This window comes from Pezoporus wallicus, unplaced genomic scaffold, assembly GCF_028554395.1.
Source record: "Pezoporus wallicus isolate ANWC-B61680 ecotype Strahan unplaced genomic scaffold, APGP_CSIRO_Pwel_v1 contig_8673, whole genome shotgun sequence".
NCBI classification, from domain to species: Eukaryota; Metazoa; Chordata; class Aves; order Psittaciformes; family Psittacidae; genus Pezoporus; species Pezoporus wallicus.
In genome coordinates, this window is record NW_026637196.1 from 1466204 (window position 1) to 1489741 (window position 23538).

Sequence of the window (23538 nt, forward strand, 5' to 3'; positions counted from 1 at the left end):
CAGGGATGAGTCTGAGCTTTGAGTCCAGGCCTGATCCCCTCCTAGTTCCCAAACTCTCCCAGCTCTGCCTGGGGGTGGTAGGTGGCACGGTGGAGATGGGAGAGTAGGACTGGGTCACTGTAGGGTGGATTTACACCCTTTGGTTTTTTCTCTAAGTTTCAATGTTACCCAGTTTGGCGCCAGCCCAAACGTAATCATTACTCTGAGCCCAAACCTGGTTCCTCCACATGTCTGGGATGGTTATTCTTTTTTAAGAGGTGCTAAAATAACACATCATATGTGTTATCCATCTTCTGCGATAAATGCCAAGCTGTCAGAACAAAAATGTCACATAAATCATAAAGTATTTATATTAAAAAAGATCAACTCATATGAATTTAAACAACTTTCCTGGTGGTGCCATCATTTGCAGCAGGTTAGCCAGGTATTGCCAATGCTTCTATTTCTGGAGTTGAAATGAATACAGCACATCAAAACGGAGTCATCAAACCAAAACAAAATGTATTTAACACAGTGCAACAGTCAATGCCATAAGAAACCACCATATAAGTATGCAGAGTTATAGATAATTTACACATATGACTATGACTTTACAAATCTTAAATCACATGTAGGTGCACACAGAACGGACTTGGGAGGAAGCATTTGTTACCAGCCCTTCTTGGGGCTCAGTTTCTTACCTATATGCTGCAGGGTGTGACAACACTTTGTGTGCTAAAGTGACAGTGTTGCGATCGTATTGCATTCTCCTGTGAGTCACGGTGGATAATAATCTCCACCATCCACACAACAACATGGTATGGAGCTTGCTCAGCGCATGACCATCCCTTGTGGGATGGAGGTTTGCAGGTGCAAGGTCGCTGGCAGGTCCTCAGTGTGGCCATAAGCTTCTTGGGTTGGTCCCTGGCTCTTGGGGCTCTCCACTGGGCCAGCAGGGCAGCCCGCAGCCCAGAGCACAGCAGGACACCTCCTGGGTTTGGCATTGCTGGGACTAATTCCGGCAGGTGCTGCACCAGGGGAAGCCTTATGGGAAGAGCCATTATCCCAGCAGGAATGGCCGGTGGGGCTGGCTCCCGGCTGTGCTCCCTGCCTGGGGCTGGGGTGGCACCACATCCTGCTTGGGAAGGTGGGAAGGAGGCAGTGGGCTACTGGCCAAAAAGCCTTCCTAGGGCACACAGATTGCTGAATGATAACGTAGAGCAGTCCTGCAACTGCTCTAATAGACACTGTGGGTGGAAGAGCTTCCTAACAACTCCAGACTACCCCTGGGAGGGTTCATACCATATTTGCCTTTCCCTCTGCAGATCCTCTTGTCTTGTCCAGCCCGCGCTGCTCTGAGCAAGTGCTGGGAATGAAACAACCACAAACCAGACCCACGGTCCTAAAAATAGTGGCACTAACAGGACACTGATCTACATTAGGGCTCGTAAGGATTGCTAACAGGGGTGGAGCTGGGCAAGGTTAACTACAGCTGGAAATGCAGCAGTGTCTCTGCTGCAGCCCAGGCAGGGCAAGGTGAGCAAAGGGCATTTTGCTTTCTTGGTGCATGTCACTGCTCTGGAAAGAAAGTCCTCAGCACTTCCCAGGGGCATAGCCTGTGGTTGTGTCAGCAGTGATGTTTGTGCTGCAAATACCGTATTTTTGCCCAGTGTAAGGGAATTACACCCTGAAAGACACCGTGACTGGCAAACCCCCTGAAAAAATGGAGAGCAGATGTGAGAAAACTGAAATAAAGGAAAAAGGAAGATGAGGGTAAAGTGAGAGGAGGAGAACATGAAGAAAAGAGACAATAAATGAGAGAAGAAAAGGAAAAAAGACTGGTGAAAATAAAATGCATTAAAAAAGCAACTTGTTTGGGGCTTGCAGATGGTTACTCAGTGTCTGCAGATCTGATTCGCCTTCTGACTCTCGCCTTTTGCCTTGCTTTATCCGGGTTTCTTACCTTGCAGGGCATCCAGGAGGGCAAATACACTGCAGAGCACAGGCTTTATAAATCCTCCCGTGGCAACAATGCTGTGGCTGAAATGTAAAGAACAAGACTGGGAGTGGGATGGGAGGGGAGGCAGGGACCTGAGGAGCACAAGAAGGGGTGAAGAGTGAAAGGAAGAGGGGAACAAAAGCCTAGGGACACCAATGGAAGGAGGGAAATGAGGTTAGCTGTTGGTCAGAGGGACTACATCTTCTTGCAGTGGCAGGGGGAAGAGCTAAAGCTCATCCTGCTGACCCACTGCGGGGACTGACACTTGCAGGCTCCCACTGGCAGCACCTCTGCGAGCCCCATCCCGGGGCAGAGGAGCTGGGGAATCATGGATTCACGTCACAGCGAGGTTTCCAGGCAGGAGGAGCGCCTGACATAGAAAGGCTGCCCGCTGTGCCCCTCGGGCCGGTGCACGATGAGCACGGGGAAGAAGCGGGCATCATGGTAGGTCGGGGGATTCTCATTGATGGCCAGCTGGCTGGAGTAGGAGCAGCACTGCTCGTCCTGGCAGCCGCGGTCAGCGATGCTGCTGCTGTGGCTCCTCCAGAGGCCTGTCCTGTGGGAGCCATGGACGCGGCACAGGGAGAAGCGGCTGGTGTTGAGGGAGAGGCGGGAGTTGCAGCTATGGAAAGCGTGGCGCGAGAAGATGGAGGAGGTGCTGGAGGCGCGGTTGCAGCGGTCACAGCCGTGGGCCGTTTGGCTGTACTGGCACACTGCATAGGCTGGGGAGCTGGCCAGGTCCATGAGCATGGCCTCCGAGTAGCTGGGGATCAGCTGCCGGTTGGTGCAGATGTGCCACTCCAGCTCCGTGCTGTCCTGTGTGGCGTCGCGGGGCATGCGGTATCGGTACAAGGGCTCCTCCACCGCCGTGGGTGCCGTGTACTCCAGGCCCAGCAGCTTCTCCACGTGGTAGTGGACGTAAGCAGTCCGATACTCTATGAGTACCCTGAGCGGCCACGAGATCATGAGGATAGCTGCCACCCAGAAAGCATAGTGGGACACGTACCATGGGAGGTGATCCGGGTCCCCGTAGGCCATCATAAGCTCTTTGAAGTCCACGTTTTTGAGCTGCATTCCTTCCCTCACCTCCATGTAGTCATCCAGACCCTCAATCTCTGTGAAGAAGTGAGCCCTCTGAGTCAGGTAGGAGTTCTCAGACTCAGTGTTGGCAAAGCTGAAGCACTTGGTGAACCTCAGCTTGGTGGCTGTGTAGCTCTCCAGGCCTAGGAGCTCCTTAGAGATGTCCTTGTATCCACAGTGAGAGTAGTCAAACTCAGCTTCAGCCACGTGGGTGTTGACCCTCTCATGGTAGACCTGTGTGGTGGTGTAGGCATCACCGTTGCGGTAGCGGGTCACCTGCCGGGTTCGCCGCACAAAGTGGTAGCTGATGGCCTTCCACCAGATGCACGGAGTGGCTTGCTGCATGCGGTTGATGCATTCATAGACACTGTCCACATCTGCCTTGTACTGCAGCTCTCTCTTGACATGGCAGTGCCAGCACTCTACCAGGTACACCACGTACAGCATAGAGAGGAAGGCCAGCGGGATATAGACGTAGCCGTCTGAGCATGGGCTGTCATGGTAGATCATGGACTTGCCCTTGAAGGAGCTATCAAAGCTAAGCTTGGTGACCCGAGCCAGCTGACACCAGGCCACTGCACCCAGGCAGCCATACATGAGGATGGAGAGGAGGAGACATTTCCAGTGGGACTCCCGGCACATGCAGGCACTCAGGGACTGCTTCACGGGGCGTTGCTTCAATCACACCACCGGGGAGGGGGAGAGAAAGACAAAGAGAGAGCGGGGAACCTGTCAGTCACGTTGCTTTTCACAACACACACAATGAGTGTTGCCTTTGAGCCTGTGTCTGGCTTTTCTCTCGGGTGCCTGAGGACTGGGACACCACCCTGCTTAATATAAATGGGAATATAAACAGAAACACCGTGCCAGAGACTGAGGTCTCTGAACAAAACTCCTTCCTTGCTTCCTCCTGGCTCGGGGAAGCTCTCTGCTCAGCAGTGACTTGCGTGTCCGCACCCCAGTTGGATGGGTCCCTCTGAAGGGGGTGAGGCAGGTCCCAGTCTTTCTCCCTGCCTGGACCGAGCAACATTTATGCACTCCACCATCTTCCAAGGCCAAGAGGGCTTCAGACTACATACCCAGCTGAAAGCATGGGGCTGTGGGCTTGCCCCTTTGCTCTGTGGGTGCCCAGTGCCTGGGTTCTCACATGCTGCTGCTGGGGAGGCTCAGGAGCAGCATCTGCTGCAGGGCTGCAGCTGCACGGGTCGTGCCAGCACAGAAAGACCAGCGCTTAGTGGAGCTGCTGCCTGACTCAGAGCTGACTCACACCCAACCCTGAAACCTACCAAATGATCAACACCATTTTTCTTGGAGGTCAGCCATCGGGAAAATTACTAGATCCAAGCACATCCAGTCAAAAGGATTGTCAGGATTACAGCATGGTGCAGAGTAGCTTCAGGCTGGTTAGGAGACAGCTCTAACCTAAAATACCTGAAAGCTTAAGCATTGGAGTTAAAGGTGTACGAGTGGATATTTAGAACACAGCACATCCATCCCTTTCAAGTCCCAAAAGTTGGGCTGGGAGCAGAGCCAGAGCTCATGCTCTCGTACTCCCACTGCTTCCCCTGGGATGGCATGATTGCGGTCCTCACCCCAGCCGTGATGCAGTGAATCAGCTGCATTGTCGTGCTATGTTGGGCTATAATAAAAAGTGCCGAATTGAGCCAAGCAGTTAGCGGAAACAGAGCTGTCTCCCTGCAAAGAGCAGAAGCAGAGTGAGTTACGTTACTGGCTGGCAGCCAGCAGAAAGTGCATGAAACAGACCCCCCTCTGCTTTAGTAGGTGATGTGGAGGGCTGCTTGCATCCCTCTTCTTACTGCCATCCTCTGCCTCACCCCTAACTCCAAGGAGATGACAGTGGGAAAGCAGATCCACACTGATTTTCATGCAGCATCATGCCCTCTGCTGAGCCTGATTTCATGCAAAAATAGAAACACAGTTACTCCTTCTCCCAAGGGGACGCCTCTAATGCATCAAACTGCTCTGTAGATGCCAACAGATGTTAGGTTTGGGAAATGTCATCTCTTTCTTTCTCCATGGATAAAGTTCTCCCCTAACACAGCTTATCTCAGACCCACAGCAGTCAGGAATCTGTAAGTAATCTTGAACCAGCAGGGAATTTAAGGAGCAGCAGACTCAGGAAATACTAGCACAGCACCACTAGAAAGAAGAGTTTACTGTCTTCTCAATGAGATGGAAGCATTGGCATCTAACCCTGCGCGGCTGTAAGTCAGATTTAATACTGCTTTCTTCTTTTCCTGGGACAGAGAACCACTTCTAAGTAACTACAGGTTTTATGGCTTTCTGTGAGCACTGCCAAACTCTGGGGTTTGGTTTTGATTTCATAGCTTCGAATCTGACACTGTGGAAGTACAGAGTAATTTTTCTGATTTAGGGAGCTACACAGTATGCATCTGCGGCAACTAAGGGCAGAATCTGGGCCTGATTCTTCCTGATGCATCCAGAAGGAGTCTGGAAAGAATTTATGTTCTTATCCTGAACTTTTTGTATGTGTGGATGTGTCAGAATAAAGAATAATTATTCTGGGCTATATCCTTTTTACAGGGGCCAAAATGGGTCTAGAGAAGCTGAGTGGGTTATAAAGGTGTCCTGGGGTCACCACGACAAAAGGCCATGGTACATTAACTTCTCTGTAGATGCAGCAGTGCGAAGATATTAGTACAGGTAAGAATTAGGACTGTTTTCCTCGGCCTCTTGCAGGAAACCCTCAAAGTGGCTTCGGGTAGTCCCCAAATCAGCTGAAAAAATGACTATGGGAGCTTTGGGGAGTGTCCTGGTTTTGACTGGGATGCAGTTATTTTTCTTCCTAGTAGCTGGTGCAGTGCTGGGTTTTGGCTTTAGTTTGAGAATAATGCTGGTAACACACCGATGGTTCAGTTGTTGCTCAGTAGTGCTTATCCTAAGTCAAGGACTTTTCAGTCTCCCACGCTCTGCCAGTGAGGAAAGGCACAAGATGCTGGGAGGGAGCAGGGACAGGACACCTGACCCAAACTAGCCTCAGGGATATTTCATACCCTAGAGCATCGTGCTCAGGATACAAACTGGGGAGAGCTGGCCAGGAGACGCCAATCACTGCTTGGGGAAGGGCTGAGCATCGGTCAACAGGTGGTGAGTGATGGTACTGTGTATCACTTGGGTTTCCTGAAGTTCATTCCTCTTCCTCTCTTTTTCCTATTATTATATGTCACTTTATTTCAGTTATTAAACTGTCCTTATTTCAACTCGTGGGCTTATCTTCTTCCAGATCTCCTCCCCATCCTAACAGGGGAGTGGTGAAGAGTGAGCAAATGGCTGCATGGTACTTAGTTGCCAGCTGGGGTTAAACCATGATGGGGTGAGTCCCCAAGTCTAAATGCAGTCACTGAGAGTTTCATCGTTTGAAACTCTTGTCAAATTCCCACTGCTCTATTCCTGTGTGGTTACTGCCCCAATATGTAAGCCTCTACCTCAGCCATACACTGGACTCCAGGTCAGAGCTCATGGGAAATCCTATTCTTTGTCTTTTCTTGACACAGAACTGGAGTTTCAAAGAGCTATAGTAATACACTGTAGTGAAGAACTGCAAACCTCTGCCCTTTTCCCAAACCTGAATATTTTCCAAGATGAAGAAAACTCTAAAAATGAACATCTCCATCCAGTCACCGGTACTGTGCAGAAGAAAACACCTGGGCAATATTCTAACACAGGAATTTTAGTTCACACTCAGTTTTCCACAGGTACGGCTCATGTAAAGTCACATATGATCAATGCTGTGAACAATGCCAGCAGGCCAAGGAAACGATGCCCAGCAGTCAGTTTTAGTGGGGGTGTTTCAGTACTCCGTGCAGCTCCAGGAACCCCAGTTTTTTCTATGACGTGTTTGAAGCACTGGCAGCCTGGCCATGGGCACAGCCAAGTGAGAGGCTGTCCCACGCCAGTTAAGGCACTATTTGCCAAAGGCACTGCAATCCCCACCTTCCTTTTATCTCTCTTCGCTTGGCTAACAGCTTCTCTGCTCTCCGCAGCTCTGTGGTCCAACTTGCAACCCACAGGTTGGCTTCTGCCCAAGGGGTGATTCAACCAGCCCCACTAGTTAGGGCTATCAGTGGCCATATCAGAGTGGGCAAATGCCTCCTAATGTGCTTAGCTCCAGGAGATGCCAACTCCCCTTTGGGGAAAGAGATGGCTCTGGTCTCACCAGCGCTGGAGAAGCACCAGGCTGGGCTGGCAGCAGCTCAGAGGCTTGCAGGTCCAAGATGATATTTCTGTATGCATCCTCTGGACACTCTTCAAAAATGGATCAGCCTGAGCCACTATTCTTCACTGTTCTCACTGCAGCCTGTAAAAAAGGCACCTTCTCTGCCTCTTGCATTAAAATGAAGACGTTCAGCCATAGAGCCCACTGCCTCATCTCTGATTCACACACCTACCAGTCCAGTTCAGCAGGGCCTTCATGTTCAAAACCCTTTGGGACAACCACAGTTCCTTTCTCCTGGCTCTTCTCACCCACTGTCTCAAACCCTCCTTTGTTCATAAGCAAATCCCACTCTCCGCAGGTCCTTGGTTATAAAAGGATCTCTCCTCCAGCATCTACCCCCACAGCTGTTTCTATGAAGCACTTCTGTATTCAAAAGTTCTGAATACATTCGTCTGGCCTCTAGCCCCTTATTTCTCCTTCCCATTGCTGAAATAAATCTAATACAATCATACTATTAGAAACACTATTAAAGTGTTTGCAAGCAAGACATGAAATGGAACATAATTACAATAGAAGTATCACACAGTCGATAATCTAATAAGAAGATACATCTTTCCATCTCTCTCTGCATAAAAAATTCCTTAATATCTTAAAGCACTGCTCCCAGACTTTATTAATTAACATACCACCTTCCTGCAAGCATAATGCTTGTGGTGCTACGTGGAATTTTCTCCTTTCTGTGCACAGTGTTTCGGATTGAAACAGGGCAAGCTTGTCTTTCTGGATGAGTACAATAAGCACTTGAGGAAACTAATAATTTCCATGATAACTTGGGCCAGCCAGCAAACGGGAGTTGCGTCCTTTCAGGAATGCTGTGGGATCTGAGTTGTTTTGGTGTGGAACAAAAGCATAACCCCTGCAAAATGTTAACAGAGAAATGTAATTGAAGAAAGCAAAGACAGAGCCTGACAGAAAGCCCAAGCCAAGCAGCCTGTCCCAGAATAGATGGAGGCTCGGTCATCAGGCACTTGGCCTGTGGTCTAGGACTCATGGATTTGGGTCTCTAACCCAAATCAAGAGAGGTGTCCTTCCTCACCTGCTTGTGGGGGCTTTGCTTTGGGCTTTGCTTCCAGTGTTAACCAGGAAAGCTCCTGACAGAAGATTAAATGAGACACAGGCTGCCCAGAGAAGTTTTGGGTGTCCCATCATTGGAAATGTTCACGGTCAGCCTGGATGGGCCTTTGAGCAACCCAATCCACTGCAGTACATCCCTGTCCATGGCAGGGGGCTTGGATTAGATGACTTTTGAAGGTCCATTCCAACCCAATTCTGTGATTCAACAACTACGTCTATGCAGAGGGATGGCTTTGCTGAATCAAATATTTCGCCCACAAGGTCTCAGCCAGCACTGATGACAGTACATCTTCCTGGTTTGGATGGAATGCTGTGAAGAAGCACAGCTGAGCTGTCAGTATCACTGTTTGTGAGTTTCACGTTAAAGCACATGCTGTAAATAACGTCTTGCTACACTCTGGCATGCTGCTGAACAGCTTTTAGAGGTATCTGTTCTCACTGCACATGACTGGATTGGAAACTCCTGCTAACTCTTACCTGAACTATCCATAATTACAAGCCAAAACTCACTTTACTCTTCCACCCCTAAAAACAACAACAACAAAACATTTCTCCAATTCTTTAGCAGATCTTGGCACAAATGAGGAAAATACCATGGGCGAGAGGTGGCACAATCTGGTGCCTTGTGGGTTTGGGGACAGCCCTGTCCTGAGCTGGCCCTAGCCCCAGGCATTCAGCCCCACACTGCTGCTCCACATTTGTGTCGCGGTGTTTTGGGCCATCATTTCCAGAAAGCTCAGGCAGAGCAAAGGATTTGTGCATGACACAAAGTGAAGAGGCAGCTCCATGTCCTCCCATGGTCTGTTTTCTGTCTGGTGGTGTGGAGCCTTCTGAGACACTAAATGATAGATGCTATTTAATTTGTTGCTGCAGTTGGTGGAAAATAGTCTGGAAAGCCCTAAGTACTGACAGAGAACTGGAATTTCAACTGACACCTGCAGCAGACAGGAGTTTCCAGGCTGGCAGCATTTCGATTATTTCTCCTTCGAGAGAGTTTTGTGCAGAACTTAGTTTGCAAATGATAAAACACCCCGTCAGTGGCTGAAAGGGCAATTGCCTTCAAAGACACCCTGCGATGGCAGATGCCCAAGATCAAAAGCAGGTATGCAAGGACTGGCGTGGAGCCTCCCGTGTTCAGGCACGCCCACCCTGCACTCATCCTGGCTCAATAGGAGCCAGGCTGGGTTCTGGCTGCAGGAACCATAATTAAAATCATTAAAACATACTCCGTGTCACAGCAGCATCCAGGTTTGGGCTGTTAATCTGGCCTATGTGTAAAGGGGTGAAGAGAGAGGGGAGAGGGAAGCATAGCATGGCACATCCCCCACTTCCCAGCTGGAGCTGAATGTGCTCTGATGGCAAAAGCATGGATCTGGTGACCAGGGTTTCAGCACTCTGACCCCATCCCTTGGCTCCTTGCAAGTGACCAGCATTAAGAGACAAGCAGGTATGTTTTAGCTGGTAAGCATCCTAAACGAGCCTGCAAGCAACTGCATTGGGGGTCCCTAAGAATGCTAAAGAGCTATCCCCTTCAAACCCTGATTTCTCCTTAAAAGGCGTGTTTGAAATGTAAAAACCTGATGTTAGAGAATCAGAACAGTATATTTCTGGGTGAGCAAACTGTGCTCGTGTTTCTAGGTCCCTTCCTCTTGATGGGTACATAGCTAACAAATTTCCAGAGCACAGGTCAGGGTGGTCGGCATGTCCCTGTTCTTCCAATATGGTCTGCATGTCCCTCCTCCATTATCAGGAGGAGGAAGGGCCACCCTCAGAGATGCCCAGACTGATTCCACTAGCACAGTGGGCTGCCTAACCTGAAACTGGTGCCTCTGTTTTATCAGTAATGGCTCACCGCTTTTGCTGACCTCTGGATATATCTGACAGCAGGACTCACCCACGAGCCACGTGGCTGTCCCTTGGTGACGGAGGGGATTCCTAGGATATAGTAAACAGACAGACAGTTCTTTAGCACTTACAAGCAGTCACAGCAATTTCTGTTTTCAACCCTGCAAGGCTATTCTGGGTCAGGAAGGTTTAGCTTCTATTACAACCCAAGCTACGTTTACATCTTAAGACTGGGAGACACTATGCCTTCTCTCTGTAGTATCTCACAGGCAATGAAATTTCACTCTACAGTCCTATCTACAGCCCAGTAACTTGTGGTTAGGAAAAGCTATCTTCCACAAAGACACTTTGCTTTAAACTGAGAGATGAGAAGAAACGAAGAACCTGAAATCCCCTTTGTAATTTGTTCTGGTGATGGATTTTTACTGGCCCTGCAATTTCATCTCACTTTGTCCCCCATTCATGGCAGCGGGATGCTCATTCTTCAGGTGATAAAAGATGCTTTTCATATAAGTGCTTTCTCTGAAGACACCTCTCCATACTAATTGTGACACCTCTCAGCCTCCTTTTTGACAATTTAAATGGGTCAAGGTCTTGAAGTCTTTCACTGCGCTGCTCTAGCTCTTTTTAGTGCTCCGCGCTCCCTCCAGCACCTTGAGATCCTTCTTAATGTGTACCCTGCAAGTGGACACAGGACTTCACTTATTTCAGTGGCATCATATCAAAACATAAAATCACCTCCTATTCCCACTCATTTCCCCCTTTTTACTGTCTCCAAGTGTGGCATTAGAAGATTTTTGCCCAGCACCAACCCAGGGGTTCATGTTCAACCACTCACACACTTTGTTCCCAGTCACTGTTTCTGAGGACGGCTCAGCGGTGGCTGCACTCTCCACCCTGAAATGTGCAATTTCAGACTTGGCTTTGCAGTGAATAATGAAATTATCAAATGAAGCAGATCCCTCTGTAGGCCTGTGCTCTTCTCAACATTACAGACCAGCCTGCTAATGTTTGTGCCAACTTTAAATGTTACCAGCAGTGATTTTATGCTAATTCCAGTTGATAGTGCTATGTCTAGTAATTATTCCTGCAGAACTCTGCCAATCTAATGGCTAAATACCCCATTAACTTATACAAGACAAATGTCTTCACAAAGCTGAGTGTCAACCATAAAAACAAAGCTGTGAGCATTACATGGACACTGAGGTGCTCCTCACACTTCTTCTCTGCCACCAGAGTAATCCTATACTCAGTCCTACATATAATCCTATAAGAAACCCTCCCAAAGCTTCAGTGGATCACATTATCACCAGGCCTGCTGTTGCTGTACTCTCTTCACCAGTAACTGTATTGTACTACGGCAGTATGGCAGTGTGGGCTTGAATCATCTCTTCATTTCCTAGCTGCCTCAGTACTGCTTGCAGCATGCAAATGGTTATGGTGACAATGATAAACCTCTTGTTTTGCCCACTTCTGATTTTGCCTGGCAAAATAAATTTGAACTTAAAGTTGCCAAACTGACCCAGTAGTGGGGAAGAAACAGTCTGTGAGGTCCAAAGGTTAGGGACCAAAGTATTCTGGAGTCACAACCTTTAAACAATTGATGTATAATTTTGTCTTATGCTTACTATTTCTCTATTATCAAAATGTTTTTTTCCCCCCTCTTCTGTCAGACTTCATTCTTCAGTCTCCTTGAAAACTCCATCATAAGCTGTATAAGCAGGCAATATGCTGCTACAGCATGAATTTATTCTGATGTTTGTTTTGTGGACAGTTTGGGCCCCAGTTTGACTGCCTGTGTCTGGTTTGCAGCCAGATATCTGGGTTCCCCAGTTTCAAAAGCTTTAAAATTCTCCTTTGGGGAAAACATGCCAAAAGTGTTTCCTGTCCTTTTAAACCCCTCTTGTAAAGCATTTGCCCTTGGTGGCTGACCTCAAGAGCTGCAATTTTACTGAAGCAAAATGCCATTATGTCTAAAATGAAAGAATGAGAGAAAACAGGATAGTGAGATGTGGCCTGAATGAAAATAGAGAAATGAGGGAGAAACACAGGGAGTGGGAAGAGGTGGAGGACAGAAAAGGATAGCCCAGACATGCACCAAGTGACAGCGGCAGAGGCAGGGACCAACAGAGACCAGCCAGCCTGAGCAGGGGCAGGAGGGAATTGGGCCCAGAGAAAGGACCTGGGTGAGGACAGACAGGGAAAGCCCTGAGCCCAACAGCACCAAAGCATCCTCTGAGCCAGCAGTCCTCCTGGCCCATCGGTGACCTGGAAAGCAGCTACCCCTGAATGGCTGCTTTCTTGCTGCTGGAAACTTCTCCAAAACCCAGATCTCTGCCCCTATCTCCTCCTCACAGCCTGTGGGTGTGGGATAAGGTTGTGCTAAATCAGGGCAGAGATTCCTATGGAGGTGACAGTGTGCTGCAGGGTTGGCACTGCAGCTGAGTCTCAGTGAGAAGTACAGCACCACAGCATCCTCCTGCCCTCCACCAAGACCTGGTTTCAGGGCTACAGGGTGACTTTAACACCATCTTTAACACAAAATGTTCTGCCTCCTGATGGACATGGCAGGACATAACACAGAGAGGACCACTGAGTCCTTGCTAGGCAAGCCCTAGGCTGTGCTGTTAACCATAATTGAGGTGAGCTCTGACACCAGGACCAACCTCTGATGCTGAGAAAGGTGTCACCATTTTGCAGTGGACAAGGATGATATAAGGGGAGCCAGGAGATGTCCTCCCCCTGTCCCTGGGCAGCCACAGAGAGGTGGGTACAAATATCATCTTCCAGCTCCTGAGGTGATCCTAGTGAAAGACTGGCCCAAGAAGCCTGGGGTGAAGACAACTGCAGGAAGAGAGTTAACCTCTTCTTGCTTTCCAGGACCAAATGAACTCCTAGGTCAGACACTCATGAGCACAGTGAAGAAGGAACCTGCAGGCTATGCTACACCAGACATTGGTGTATAATGGGTAGAAGGGCTGGTGTACGATGGGTAGAAGGGCTCCTCCACCTGTGACTCTATCTGGGCTCCACATGGGGCATCAGTAATAAGGCCTGGGAATAGGGAGATACTGCAACAGTCATCTCATAAATCCCTTCCTAGGGACCCTGAAACAAAATCCCTCCTGCCATCCATCCAGAGCAGCAGGAAGCCCATTACCCCTAGCTCATGCTGAGCCAGTAGCAAGTGCTCTCAGCGTGGAGGGAAAAGGAAATATAAGGGATAGAAGGCAACAGGAAAAAACATTTTGCATCAAAGACAGTTTCCCTCCCGTCCTTGAACGGTTGCAATGCAATGCAACTGCAATGCAATTGCAATGCAATGCAGCACATTGGTTGCTGCACGTATATCTTGGATGCACCATTTGCTCTTCTGCCATGAAACTCCTGTGAGAATGAAAACTTCCTGCAGTTCAGGACCACAACATCAATGCCCAGCAAAAAGATGCTGTTACTCGGTTTTAAAAGGATAACCTGCATGTACTCCACGTGCATCACTGACTCAGGCATTCGCTTCAGCAGTTGCCCTCCTGTGGTGAGCTGAGATCACTTGTTCTCTCATTGTTTAAATCCCTGCAGAGATTCAATCTTCTCCTTCCATCAATGGAGCTGTCAGGGAGAGCATCTCAGGGTGGGAAGGTGCACAAAATGGTAGCATTTAATCCTCTCTCTAGCAGAGCCTATTGTAGGACAAGACAAACCAGGAAAAAGCACAGATCTTGCTGATTCACTTGAATTTCAGATGCTAGGATGTCCCTGAAATACCATACAAAGACAGCCTGGTATTTCACACCATTCACCTTCACGAGTTCACGCCACCATGAGGAAAGCAGAGGTGAGGACAGAAGAGCATCCAGCCCTCTAAAATGTCAGATTCAGAAGAGCTCTTGCAGGATACTTCTGAGGTCTTCAAGCAGAAATAAAGGAAATTCCAGAAAAGAAAGGCATTTGGATCCCAGCCAACATATATGCTGCCCATTGCAGCAGGATAGGGAAGCCATTCACTAAAACACAAGAGTACGTACGCAAGTAGCATGAAGAATTTGTCCCTAGACACATCCATGGGTGATGCTCCTGCATGCTGTTCCAAGGAAATCCGTGCAGTTACATTTTCAGTGCCAAGGAAGCCTAGCAACAAAGTGGTCACCATGGGCAAAACAGAAATCAGGGCTATTTTAGTGGCAGCTTCTTACAAGCTCATGAAAATGCTAAACTAATGAAATTATCCCTTTCCCCCCAGATTGCTGTTGTTGTTGCGCCTGGCTTTCAACTCAGCAGCAACGCAAATAACATACTCTGGGGGCAGAGGACTTTTCCCAGTAATGCCAATGCTGGGAATGAGCTCCTCGGGAAAGAAAAGCTGGGATCTGAGCTGCCTCAGAGCACAAGAGTATCTCCAAGAATGATTATTTTTTCTACACTTTAACCACCATTATCCTTAGCTCCTATTACCCACTCTAAGTGTTTCCTACTAGATTTTACAGCTGTAACACCATGGCTTACCTCAACACTTAACAGTCAGCCGATAACAGCATCACATATCCTCAGGGAGCTCCTGGGATGCAGTACCACAGCCCCAGGGGATCAGCTAGGTGTGACTTACTGGCTTGCAGCTTGTACTGATGTTACTGGTGGCTTTGCTGAACACCAGCCAAGGGTAAATAGGAATGCAGATGGGACCAGCTCCCATTGCTTCAGTCCAGAGGGATGGGGACAGTGGGGAGAAGGGGACAGTAGCTACCTGTCAGCCTCTATGTGCTTGAGAAAGTCCCATTTCAACAGGAATGCTGCACTGTCTATTTTACACCCTCCTTTGCTCACAACATGCAGCTCTCCAGGGGTGGGAGAGGAGCAAGCAGTGATAGGAGGCTGGTGGTGCTGAGCATAAGTGTTTTCCCCTGTGCTGTGCACACAAGGAATCTGCAGTAGTGGATGCTAGAGCCATAGTTCAGTGGTGTACTAAAGTCCCTTCCCTCTCCTGGGTCTCTAAGGCTGCAAGGTGCTCTTCTCATCCTTGAAGAGTGCATGTCCTGTGCCTCAGTGTTCTCACCATTGACATATGTCCTGTGTGTCCCGCCTGACCCTCCCTCAGTCTCAGTGTGAGGAAGGGAGGGTCTGACCTGGAACCTGGCTGAAAATCAGCCACGGATCAGCTTCCTTGGGATGGAAAGTGGGGAGCCAGGAGGACACAGCCTTGTGAAGAGGAAGCCCAAGGAGTGTTAGTTCCTCACCAGCCTACTCATTGAATGCCTCTTTTTAGAGTCATGGCAAGTGACAAAAATACTTCATTGTTATGAATACCATTTAATCTTTGCTTACTTTAAAGGAACATGCTGAGATTTAAATGGGGATAGAAGCAGGTCCCAGGTCCTCACAAGAAATATGATCCAGGACTGATCCAAGCTCCAGTGAAGTTTCGGGAAGTCTTTCAAAGGGATCTGTGACTCAAGCTTTGTCCAGAACCATGAAGTTTTATTCTCACTTACTTGCAATGCCATCCTTTCACCTAACAAACCCAGAACAGGGTAGCTCTGTGATTTGACCTCTCAACCTCCATCCTTCCCATTTCCCACGTGACCTCCCAGTTAGAGCCTTGCCAGGCTCATTTCATCAGAGGACCTACATCTCCATGGTGCTGAGCTGCTGCAGCTCATGCTGTGGCTGTGCCAGATCCCTCTGCTGCTGAGCTGAGTACTTCATGATAACATCCAGCTACTGCTCTGTCAGATTCGGGGAGTGTTTCCTCATTGCTGCACCTTTCTGAACACAGCTGGGACCTCAGCGCTGTCATGTTTCCATATAATGGTGCGCCTGTTAAGATGAGGTAGTATCCCATCAGATAATGCTTCCCTGTGAGGCATGAGGTTTCATCATAAACACCACTTCTCACTCCCTCTTGCTTCTCTCTGTCACACATTCTGCAATCACATGTGAGAGCACAGCAGGTGAAAACTCCACTAGAAATTCACTTTCAATACCTAATGGTTAAAAGGCATCCTGGGAGCCAGGACACCTGAGTTTTATCTCTTGACCTGACTTTGACCCATGGCACAGCTTCAATACACCTTCTTATACCTCCTGAAGACACAAAGTGCTTTCACATGAGCATCGCAGCAGCACTCTCCAGGAAGGCATCTCATCTGCATGTGAACTGTTGCATCCTGCCACTTTGAGTACCAGCTGGTGGGAAGCAGGGCATTTAGCTCCTGCCATGGCCTGCAGACAGACTGTCATTCCCTCCCTTTCAGCACAAGCCCTTATTACCCCCTTCCTCCAGCAGGTACTGGCACTTCAGGCTGGCCACCTCACCTTCAGGTAGCCACAAGGGGCTGTTCTCCATCTTTAGGACCTTGGAGGGATCCCATGCTGGCAGATGCTACCACTCCTGCCTCTGGGGTCCTTTGTACTCCCTCTGCCCATTGCAAGGTGAGAAGACTTGTGGGCACTGAGACTCTCCCAGCTCTTGTCCTCCAGGACACACCATACTGGTTTGCAAGAGCTACTCAAAGGAACGCACCGATACCTTGCGCTGAATCACTTTTGTTACCACACTAATTGAATGCTTTACTCCACAATTCCCAGTCCAGCTCCTAAGGGCAATCAGTTTCATGGGTCGAAAAAGGCCTCCAGCCACAAGTCCCTTCTCTCCCACAGCCAAATATGCTGTGAGCTCCCATCCCCTTCCCTGGTAATGTCAGGTTATGCAGACTCCACATTTGCAAGTCACCCCCATTACCTACCATTATCTCCTTGCCAGAAGCATGACTTCATGATCTGCTCTCCGCCCTTTGCTGTCAGCTCCCACCCTGCCAGTTCCCACCCTCACCAGCGGCTGTTTCCAGCCCCTGCTTTCCCCCAGCCCAGTACCACCAGTCCTTCCTTAACCAGGCCTCCCCAGGCTGGATGTTGGACCAGGATGTGCAACACCACAGCTGTATAGAAACAATGCTGTGTGTGAGCTGGGACTCCCTGCACATTATTCACCTGATGTAAAGCCGCAGCAGTCAAAAGCTCAGGCATTCTGTGCGGTGTAAGCCCCTCCATCCTCTCCTGGTGTCACTTACGGCACTGGGAGAGCGGCTGCCAGGTACACCAGACACCACTTCACAACCTTCACTCCACTTGAGGCAGGTGCCAGCTCCTCCAGCCTTCCCACTCGCCATCCTGTCCTGCCCCTCTCTGGCTCTTCTTCTCCCTGCTTTTGCAGCTGGAGACAGGATGTGCTGTGGGCAGCGGTCAGTGCTCAGGGAGGCAGCCTCTACCCCTGACCTGCACTGCTGACCCTGTTACAGCCTTGCTGTAACACCTATTCTGCTTAAATGAAGTTACCCTATTAAAGAGTTTTGAGTAGTTAACAAAGCCATTACAGCAACTGTGACCTCAACAAGGCTTCACTACGTGCTAGATTCAATTTTACAGTTCTTAAGCTCAGAGGAGCTGAATGATTAGAGTCTGAAAGTGAACTCTTGAGTGAACTATATTTTCCATGATCAGAGCTTAAAAACTAATTAAATGCTTACCCACGCTTTTGTGAAAAGTAGAACTCCTGCTGTAAGTGAAAGATCAAGCACAGTCTTATCTACAGTGCAGGGACAGAATCACTGTAACAACTTAAAGGGCTTTACAGTGCTGATGACAGCTTGGCAGCCACTAGTTTTGGTTTTAACTCCCTATCATGTGCTAAGACACACGTAAAAACAAGCCCTACTCACTATGGATACGTGGGGATGTTCCACTCATTTTAATCCCCACATTGTCCCTAGTCGCTGGCAATGATTTGAGCTATTTTCTTCTAAGGCATAGAAAGAGATCAGAGGAAGACTCATGCACTGTTCCCAGGGAGAAGATGCCTCCTACCTCTCTCTTGCAATGGTTTGCATTGATTAAAAAGCATCCTTGGTATCCACACTTCCCTTCTGGAGGGAGATCATCCTCTGGGGTCTCTGAAGTGAGAAAGAGAGAGCAAGGAGAGTATCTGGGGCTTCAAAAAAGGGTGCAGACCCACTGTTTTTCCTTTGGCAGCAGGTGACTGCATCCACCTGAGAGAACAGCATTAGAAACCAGGTCTGCAGGGGATCTGAAGAGTCACCTGGTCTCTCCTTCCCCCATGAGACAATATCTATGTACTTAACAGATATTTGCCTAAATTGCCATTATAAACCTCCGATGGTGGAGCTCCCTGAGCTCCCCGGTTGCTCCAGCCAGTGCTCCACTGAGAGAATTCCCTTGCTGGAGGAACCTGGGAAAGTCAGCCAGAATAAGCAACTCCCTCCAGTTCAGACATGGGGGCAAGGAAGCACTCTCTGTTGGAGAGGGCAGAAGACTTCGCCCATAGAAACCCACATAGCTGGAGCCTGCATTGCCCTTCAGAGCTCAGATACATCCATTTGATGTATCATATCTATTTTTTCCAAGCTCTTGACAGCTTCTTGTGTGAAGTGCAGAGAAGACAGACAACTTCAGGGCACCAAGAACAGACATGTGATCAGAAGATAAAGTGGGGCAATGAAAAGAACAAAAGCACAAAAAAGATGTGATGCCTCAGCATGGATCTTCTTATGACAGGATCTGCAATGCAAATATCGCCTGGAACTCCAGGATCATGAAGTAAAGCTTTCCAGTTTCTCCAATGCCACTCCTGCTGGACTTCATCTCTATGAGGGAGACCATCTGGATCAAGGAATGAGGTGCACTCCTTGGGTTATGACTGCTGAATAAACCCAGGGCAGGAGGGGTAGAAAGGGGCTTGTCCTGTTTGAATCTCACTCAAGACTGGAATATCATGCACTGCTCTCAAAATAACTGTTTGGTCAATGATACTCATTTGGGATGGTGACAGTCTTCCACCAGGCTAACCAGCAGCTAACATTCAGGGTGTTAGCCAAGCAAGTCTTTCACATGAGGTTTGGAAGAGCTGAGGGGAAGGAAAAAGCAGAGATTCCCTAGGAGCCACATCTCACATTTCCTGCCCATCCCTGTTGGCAGCGCCTGCTGGGTCAGTGCCCTGTGCAGCTCCTGGGGGAAGGTTTACAAGGGAAATAAACCCTCCCTGGAGGTTGGTTCCTAATGGTCCTTCTGCAGCTTTTACTTAAAAGGTAGTGGGGAATGTTAGCCTCCATCACAGCCTCTGTGCCCTTGCTTCTCTCCATCCCCTGCTCAAGGATGTCACAGAAGCACTGGGCAGTAAATGGGCTCCTGCAGAGAGTGGGGCTCACCATACTCTGGGTATCTGTTGGTGAGGAAGCTTCACCTGCCTCAGGCCTGATAAACCGGGGAGGCTGCCTGCCTTGCTTCCTCCACCACTGCTCAACCCCATAGATAGGGACAGTGTAAAACTACCTGGTTTAAGTTATGAAATGCCTTATGCCTGATGTTTTCAATGTCATTTCAATGACAAATAAAGTAAGTGTTTGATATTCATATTGGGGGAAATGGGTAAAAACCCTGGAGAACTAAGTGGAGCCAACTGCCCAAGTAGAGGGTGTCTCTCCAGTGGCACGCTTAAGAGGAAAGGACCTGGCTATCTTTTGACCTGACATCCCGTAAAGCTGTAGCCTGGAAACAAGCTATGCTTTCTTAACTTGTAACACCCCTTGGTGCTCTCGTGACCACAAATAGGACTTTTCAAACCAGCTCCTGCTGCATTTTGCAATGGCAGTGAGAGGCAGATGAGACAGTTTTAAGTGCCCCCTCTCTTCTGTAACATCTCCATCAGTGAGCTGATGACCGTGGGTTTCAGGAACATCGATCCACGAGGTTTTCCCCCCTTATTTCTTCAAATAACTCAACTGATTGCATTATGTCATGCCCAATTAAAGTTCCTAAATATGGAAGAGAAGATAAAAACAGGCATGGACAACTGCTGTTTGACTCTGCCAGTACAGACAAGACAAATACGTATTTCAAAATGTCAAGCGGCTGCTGCTTTCAGCTTTCTTTAGTGATTACTTGGCTTTGGTAGCAAATAAATGATGTTTGTATGCAACGGCTTTACTTCCCTGGAAAAAAAAAACAATTTCCAGCTAAATTCCAACTAGATTTTAAAGACTCATACATTTAAGACCATTTCTGGATTGAGGTGTAAATTGGCAGATATGCAGAAAAGTCACTATCAGCTCTTCAGTGCGGGTGTCGGCTGTCACAGTAAGAAGTAAAGCAAGAAAAATAATGCCCACTGCTTAACCGGGGCAGTACCCAGCAGCAGGTTCTGTTACCTCAGACAGAAAAGTAAAGGCAAGTATGTCCAGAGAATCCATCCCTAGCAATAACATTTGGCAAAACACATCCTTTCCATTCCCTCCTCTCAAAAGATCTTGATTCTGTTTTGCAGGTTTGATGGGCTGGTAACTAACACCGAAAGCGCAGTCATTCCAGGTCGAGCAATCAATAACTTAACGGAAGAATACCCAAACCAGAATACTGGCAGGTAATCTGAGGGCTTGCTCTGACACTCTGCAAAGACAGCAGGAAACCCAAGTGGCCTTTGGCAGAAGAGGATGAGGGTTGCGGCCGGTAACCAAAGAGCCTCTCTTCTCCCCACACTGTACCTGCACCTTTTCTTGTTCTGCTTTCCATAATAAAGATGTAGACCCCAGATACATTCTCTGTTACTAGCTCAGGGTTTTATATCACATTGATTTGTTACCCAACAAAGGCAATTTTCAGTCACTATTACGATTTAAGCCTGTGCATTTGATCTAAGTGAAATCCATAAATGACAAGACTAATAGAGAAGCCCATGCAATGCCCATTTAATACCAGGCATTTAAATGCAACTGCTGGTCCTAGTGCAAAAAGGCTATTTACATAGAGATGGGGAAAGCACAAGGAAAAGACCAATATTGTAGGACTGCAGTGTTAAGCTATTGCTGTTACTGGCATTTGAGATATAGAAATATGTGTGGAACAGAAGAAAAACTGAGAGCAGGATGACTGAAGCAAGATATAATGTGCTTAGCAGAGAGTTCAAGTGCTCTCATGTCTAGAAGTGTCTTGGATGTTTTTATGGTGGACTTAATACATTGAAAAGCCTTCTGTAGCTCCTGGTTATAGACCAAATAAATCAAAAAATCCCTCCCAGCATCAGCCATCCACTGATCTTCTGCAGGGCTGTAATTACATTGGGGAGCTCTACTGCTGGAACAGTGGGATCCTGGATCCAGCCACAGCTCTTCACAGTGAACCGTGTCACAGGTCTTTAAAAAGCAATTGTACAGGAGAAAACCCCAATTTTCACCCATTGAGGGCAGTTTTTTTCAACTTGAGCTGCAAAGTGAATTTTCTAATACAGGTACTTTTAAAAAGTGCTGGTTGGTTTAGGCCTCAGGGTACTGTGTCTTCATGCAGGGTTTGCTGTGGCTCCTGATTTTGACTACAGGGCTGAGACTGTTGATGAGCATTGGGACCTGTTAACAAAAGCTTTAAACAGATTAAAGGCACACAGCAATATTACAGGGTTGCTTTCACTTCTGTTTTCTCTTTTGTCTGCCTCCTTTAAGGCTGCTCTCTGCATCCCTGGCAGAATGTGCATTTATTTGCTTTAACTCCACATTATGAAGAAAGTTCAGTCACTTCCATGATCTGCACATGGATTACACGATGTAATAGCAGACCTGTCAAAACAGTTGGGAGCAAGGGCTATATTAGGCATAGAAGAAAATCTCAGGCATCCCTAAAACAGGACAGCTTGCTGTCCCCAGTGTCCAGGGCTGTATGTGCATCGTCACCTACTGCCACAGAGCCCTGCAGCTCTGTCTGGCCATGTCTTGTGGCTCAGAATTTCGTGTCAACACTCAGACACATCCATCATTCCATCCCCATGATGCGCAAGGCTTCCAAGCTGATCCGAAGAAACACATTAATCTGTATTTTCGGCAGTGTTTCCTATTGCAGGTTAGACAACAGGAGTGCATAGGCCCTAATGGGGAATGAGAGGTTCGACCATGTCCTTCAGTTCAAAACACTTGAAAGCCACGGAGCCCCTGGCTGCAAACCCCTTCCCTTTGCTCAATGTGCCTCCCCCCGCCCCGCCAGTGACACCAGCGCCCCGCAGAGCTGCAGTTTCTGGGCCGTTTCAGAAGTCCCGGGGAAGCGGTGGGCTCTCCCAGGCCAAACCCCGCGGGGCTTATTCAGCCAAACTTACACTGGACAGGCTCCCTTCCCCTCACCGCACCGTTTGGAGCCGAGCCGCCGCACCGAGCCCGGCGCTGGGGCCCGTCGGGAAAGCCCCGCAGCACCCGGCGCGGCCACCGAACCCGGGGGGCTCGTTGCGGCCCGGGCACTGCAGGGCGCGGTGGGCACCGCACCGCGCACCGCACCGCGGCGGGGCTGCAGGTAGCCGGGCTGGTGGCCAGGCTGCGGGTGGCTCCTCAGCTCCCTCCGCCCCGCAAACACCTCCCCCCCTCCCCCCCCAGGGCACCCTCCTCCCGCCGCCGCTCCCCGGTTTCCCCCCCCCTCGCCCCGCACCCCGGCCCCGCGGCGGAGCTGCCTTTGCCCCTCCCGGTCTCCCCCTGGCCCGGGGCGGGCGCCCCCGCCGCCGCTCACCTCCTCCCGCACAGCGGCGGCGGCCCCCGGCGCGGGGGTGCTGCCCGGCCCGCTCTCAGCAGCCGCCTCGGCTTCCCCCTCCGAGGACATCCTTGGCCATCACCGGTGCTGGCAGCGGCGGCGGGGGCTGCGGGACCCCGAGACAGCGGAGTCCCCCGCTGGCCGCCCCGCTACCCGGGGCCGGGGCGAGCCGCACCCCGCGCCCAGGGCGGCCCTGCCGGGTGCTCCAGGCTCCTTCCACCATCCCAGGCAGGCGGGCAGGGAGGGAGGGAGAGAGGGAGGCGGCGGAGGGGAGGAGAGAAAGACGAGGCGGAGGGGGGGTGCCCCTGCAGCTCCCGGCCCCCCCAGGTGGGCAGGCGACAGCCCGGCGGCTCCCGGAGCGCCTCTGCGGGAGGCTGGGAGCTGCGGGGTGCGCCCTCCCCTCCCTCCCAGCCCCTACCCTCCCCAGGGAGCCCCTTCTCCTCCCCGGGGTGCCCCCTCATGTCTCCTTCTCGGGATCAGCCTCGCTCCCCCTCCCCGCGGTGCACCCCGCTCTCAGCGCATCTTCGCCGCCCTGGCGACCTCTCCCGCCTCTCTCCAGAGCCCGCATCTCGCCCGGGCTGGCAGCACCCCTCGGCAGCAGCAGCAGGAGGAGGAGGATGATGAAGGCTACCCCGCGGGAGCGCTCCCGCACGGAGCCGACAGATAAAGTTGCCCGGCGCTGCCCCGCTCTGTCCCCGGCCGTTCGCACAGGGGGTAGAGAGCGGAGCTGCCTCTACTG

General features: G+C 49.8%; 2 protein-coding genes across 3 annotated transcripts in view; both read right to left on the reverse strand.

Moving 5' to 3' along the window:
* Nucleotides 1-2274, reverse strand: part of TYRO3 (TYRO3 protein tyrosine kinase) — a 47763-nt gene extending 45489 nt beyond the window's left edge. Inside the window, exon 1 of the mRNA XM_057403969.1 lies at nucleotides 1943-2274. The gene's annotated coding sequence lies outside the window, so the exon portion shown is untranslated. The remainder of the gene's footprint in view (nucleotides 1-1942) is intronic.
* LOC130596404 (transmembrane protein 151B-like) lies at nucleotides 482-23453 on the reverse strand. 2 transcript variants are annotated; one of them, XM_057403972.1, is made up of 2 exons: nucleotides 22779-23453; nucleotides 482-3733 (listed from the first exon to the last, which is right to left on the reverse strand). In XM_057403972.1, the coding sequence occupies exons 1-2, from the start codon at nucleotides 22866-22868 to the stop codon at nucleotides 2318-2320; spliced, it is 1506 nt and encodes a 501-aa protein (XP_057259955.1). In that variant the 5' UTR covers nucleotides 22869-23453; the 3' UTR covers nucleotides 482-2317. The 2 variants fall into 2 exon arrangements, with proteins under 2 accessions (XP_057259955.1, XP_057259956.1); XM_057403973.1 differs by lacking the exon at nucleotides 22779-23453 and adding an exon at nucleotides 4345-5440.
* Between the last annotated feature and the right edge of the window lie 85 nt (nucleotides 23454-23538).

Excerpts from the sequence above, each read along its gene's own strand:
- LOC130596404 (XM_057403972.1), bottom strand. The coding sequence starts at position 22,868 with ATGTCCTCGGAGGGGGAAGCCGAGGCGGCTGCTGAGAGCGGGCCGGGC. Across the intron at positions 3,734-22,778 it reads CCGCCGCTGTGCGGGAGGAG|CAACGCCCCGTGAAGCAGTC; the intron begins GTGAGCGGCGGC and ends GTGTGATTGAAG.